A 4024-nucleotide genomic window follows, 5' to 3' on the forward strand; every position below is an offset into this window, starting at 1 on the left:
TTGAATGTATATGTTGTTGGTCGTCATTTAACTTGCACTATTTCCCCCTTATTTCTCCATTGTATTTGTTGTTGGGTGATACATTTGTGTTTGGACATTTCATAATTACTCCATCTGGTTTGGTTTTGAGTATTGTTTACTCAAGAGGAGGGAGTGTTATGGACTAATTATGTATATCTGTTCTACCTTGACACTGTCCGGTAACCATATCTTATTATAAGCAGTTTTCGGCTGTTTCACTCTTTTGGCCAGACTTCAAGACTCCAGTACTGTTTGACCTCTTTAATTTCTGATAAGGTGTTTCCAGACTGACAGTCCTGTCATTTGGTTAGATGGTTCCAGCTGGCGATCTGTGATTGGTTATAAGCACGTCACACGACGTTATCATGATGTATATTATTGGCTGCTTTCCAGTGACGCGCCAGTCACAACTTAGCCGATTTCCTGATTGACTGACCGCTGGGTTGTTGCTCAGAATTAAATCATTTTGACGACCATACACGCAGACTTTCTGTGCATTTATTCCAACGTGTTTCTGCATTCTTGGTAAATTATGCGACGACAATATCAACTGTAAATTTTAGATTCATGTTCARTGTAACAAAATAAACAAATAAAAGATGARGGACAAAAACTGAGCTGTTGGCTTTAAGTAACTGTGCCAATTTCTCCAAAMTAAAACTTTTTAAGAGCCATCTACAGCAGGTAAGACATTAACTTTTCATAACTCTTTCCRTAGAACCCCATTTCAAAAGATCTAAGCAATCCCTTTCCCAGCTCCATGAAACATTCATCGAGTTATCCTTCATTCTATGACCTGCCACGACAGGCGGATGGTGGGTAATAATGTTGTTGCCATGTCTGTTTGCAAAAAGTCTTTAAGAAAACATCTCTTGCAATAWAACATGAGATTGTGCAGAATGCTAATTTCAAGGTTTSCAGCTTTAACAGCGTCATTTCTCAGCACAAGATGATCTTAATTTTAAAACGGACACGAAAGGCGGCGGGGCCGTAGGCATTCCTTCAAGGCCTTTACTTAAAGATGCGAGAAGAAATTGTTTATGTAAAGGTTGAACCATGAAAAGGAAGGTCAGAGCCGACGCTGCACCTGATTGGACGGAGAGTTTTCAGGATTACCTAACAGCAGCATGACCTGCGGTGCACATATAGCAGGGGCGATAAGAGGGCGGTTACCAGGGGAAAGTTCAGGCTCTTCCAGTGTGTCTGTAAACAGAAGTCCAGTCTGACCGTCGGACATGCGTGTGACATATGATGCTGGACTAACATGTAGTCTACATGATCAAGTAATCCAATCTTTCTTGCTGATGGTTTTTTTCTTTCTACTAAATGTTTACCATATTCTGCATCCAAGTTCTTGTTTTTGCTCTTTGCAAGCCTACAAATCAAACCCATGTTTTTCTAAATCCATAATGCCGTCCAATTCTAAGTATTTTAATGCACTTCTCAGATCTGTTTGGACAAGTAGAGTCTCCACATCTACACAGAAGTGCTGTATATAATTTACAGCCTCTGATTAATATTGATTTCACAGGAGCGACTTCAATCTCTCCATCAGAATTTGGTTTTTTTTTTCTTTTCTTTTGAGAATTATTTCTGCACACAAATCAAAGAAGCGACACTTGAAGTGAAGCACATCAGACCCATCTAATCCCACTTCCTGTAGCGTATCGCAACAGGGGGATGAACTGTCAGAGACTAGGATTACACAGTCTTAATCTGGAACAATATATTGGCTTAGTCAGCCTTCTCAGACACACTTTATGTATGGGCATGCTGCGGCGGTGTAAACACAGGCACTTCCTACAGAGACCAGAAGTCCACACACAGTTCAGTTCTTTCTTTGTTCCAAGCTCCAGCCTCGACAGCAGGTTTCACAAAATCGGACACAGTGGCTTATAAACAATCTGCGTTTAAATGTAAAATACACACAGGTGTGTCTGTGTGGCTCAAAGAGCATTCACCCTCTCATGTGTCACTGTTACGTGAAGGAAGGAGAGGTCAATAAAGAGAAGCTGCTTTGGAAATCTCTAAAAAAATATATAAAAAGCAGCTATCAAAGCTTCCCCAACATGTGCAGGCAGAACAGAGGGAGACTAAATGAGTTAACAGTCATGGTGGCTGCAGCGTCCCCTGAGGTTAGAAGTCACAAGGACACCAAACRCCAGACAGACCAACAAATAAACCAGCAAAACAAAGAGAATACCGACAGAATGTTTAGTAAAAGACAATGAGTCAAACTGAAAAAGGACAATTATATCAAAATGCCTCCTTTGAGAGTGATTTGTTAGGAAATAAATTCACAGTTTTATTTAGAACCGAGCAGAGTCTTTACCTCTGACGCCATCTAGTGGAGAGGCTTATTAACTGCAGAAAAGTAAATTCTACCTAAATTCATACAGTATATTAAAATAACATGGAAAAAAACCCAAAAAAAATGTTATAATTATCACCTACTGCTCAAAGGTGAAAGGTAGAGAATAATGATATTTTTATCTGTGTGTGTCTGTCTGAATATTACTTAAACATCTCTGGACAGATCCAAATGAAGATTGCAGAAATTTATCTGTGTGTGTCTGTCTGAATATTACCTAAATATCTCTGGACAGATCCAAATGAAGATTGCAGAAATTAATTGCTGAACGTCTACAACTGATTACCATTTAGAGTCAACACAATTTAAGATRGTTGCTGACCCTTAAAAAATACAACAAATTGTATAACTTGGCTTTTCCACAAGTTTGATGCCATTTTAGACTTTTAGCTGACCTAATAGTTGATGTAAAAGTAGCTGCTAGGATGTTAAATAYAGTCATTTTTTCTTCAAATGACTAAAGCAGGTAAAGGAGTGAGACGTACCTTTCCCAGACACAACTTCGCTCTCAGTCCGCCAACGAAAACCAAACTGAAAGACACAAATAAAACAGATTACAGTGCTGATATAATTAAAGATGAAGGTATTAATGTGTAAAACAGTAAACCTAAATAGGGGGGAAAATTACTCATTACAAGTTGTAACACTTGTTTTTGAACATATTACCATAATTAAAGTGTGTAAACTTTAATGATTGGCTCTAAATACTGGTAGCTTCTCCGATTAGCCTGTATCATGGTTAAAAAGCTCTGAATGTTGAAGACTTGTTTCTGACATCAGCACTGAGTTAACATTAGCTTTGTCTTTAAAAAAAAACCAGAAGTTTGCACACCCTGGACAGGTTGAAAGTCCGTTATAAAGACAAAAAGAGACAAACAACCACTCTCACACCTAGGGACAGTTTAGAGTTCCTTCTGGAAGCTGACATGTATGTTTTTGGTGTGTGGGAGGAAACCAGAGTACTCGGAGCAGGGGGGAAAACATGTAAACTCTAAACTACTGGTAACTCTAAAACTAAATAAAATTCTAAATGACCTTATTCTTTTTTTAATGACAGTTTTCATACATTTACTGTGTTCAATTGGAAATAAAAACAGTCTTTAATAAACCTGCAAATGATTGTCTGAAATGCAAATTAAAGCACAATAGAAAGTCCGGAATTGGGGTCCGTAATATCTCACCTTGTTTTCCTTGTATCTGCTGAGGTCAGCTATGCAGTACTCCTTAAACAGCTTGTCGTAATACTTCTTGGCAAGTTCTTTTTCCCTTTAAAAGAAAAAGTTGTGAGAGAGGTAGAAATCCAGTCTAAACAAAGACATTTTCTCAATAGAAACTAAACATATGAGATTTAATATCTTAAAAACAATAAACAGGGTTCCCACACCTTGGTCAACATCAAATTCAAGGACCTTTCAAGGACTTTCCAGTACCAATTTCCTCAAATTAAAGAACCATGCGCAAAGGCAATTGCCTACTGCTATCGCAGAATGTTACCAATAAACAGGTTTAATATCATGTAAATTCAATGAAAATCTGACAACATAGAAGGTGTTGACAGAGCCTGTCTTTGATCCTAGTGGCACCCCGCTGGCCAGCGAAGTCTTGGTACGCCGAGATAATCAGCTTGCTAGC

General features: G+C 38.3%; 1 protein-coding gene across 1 annotated transcript in view; it reads right to left on the minus strand.

The window, feature by feature from the left end:
• fra10ac1 (FRA10A associated CGG repeat 1) overlaps positions 1-4024 on the minus strand; it is a gene marked incomplete at its 3' end in the record, with an annotated part of 16286 nt that overhangs the window by 8679 nt on the left and 3583 nt on the right. The window contains 2 exon segments of the mRNA XM_014007599.1: positions 2878-2923; positions 3574-3658. Of these exon segments, the coding sequence (XP_013863053.1) occupies positions 2878-2923; positions 3574-3658 (131 nt within the window).

The sequence above is a fragment of the Austrofundulus limnaeus genome, unplaced genomic scaffold, assembly GCF_001266775.1.
Source record: "Austrofundulus limnaeus strain Quisiro unplaced genomic scaffold, Austrofundulus_limnaeus-1.0 Scaffold43, whole genome shotgun sequence".
In the NCBI taxonomy this organism is placed as follows: Eukaryota; Metazoa; Chordata; class Actinopteri; order Cyprinodontiformes; family Rivulidae; genus Austrofundulus; species Austrofundulus limnaeus.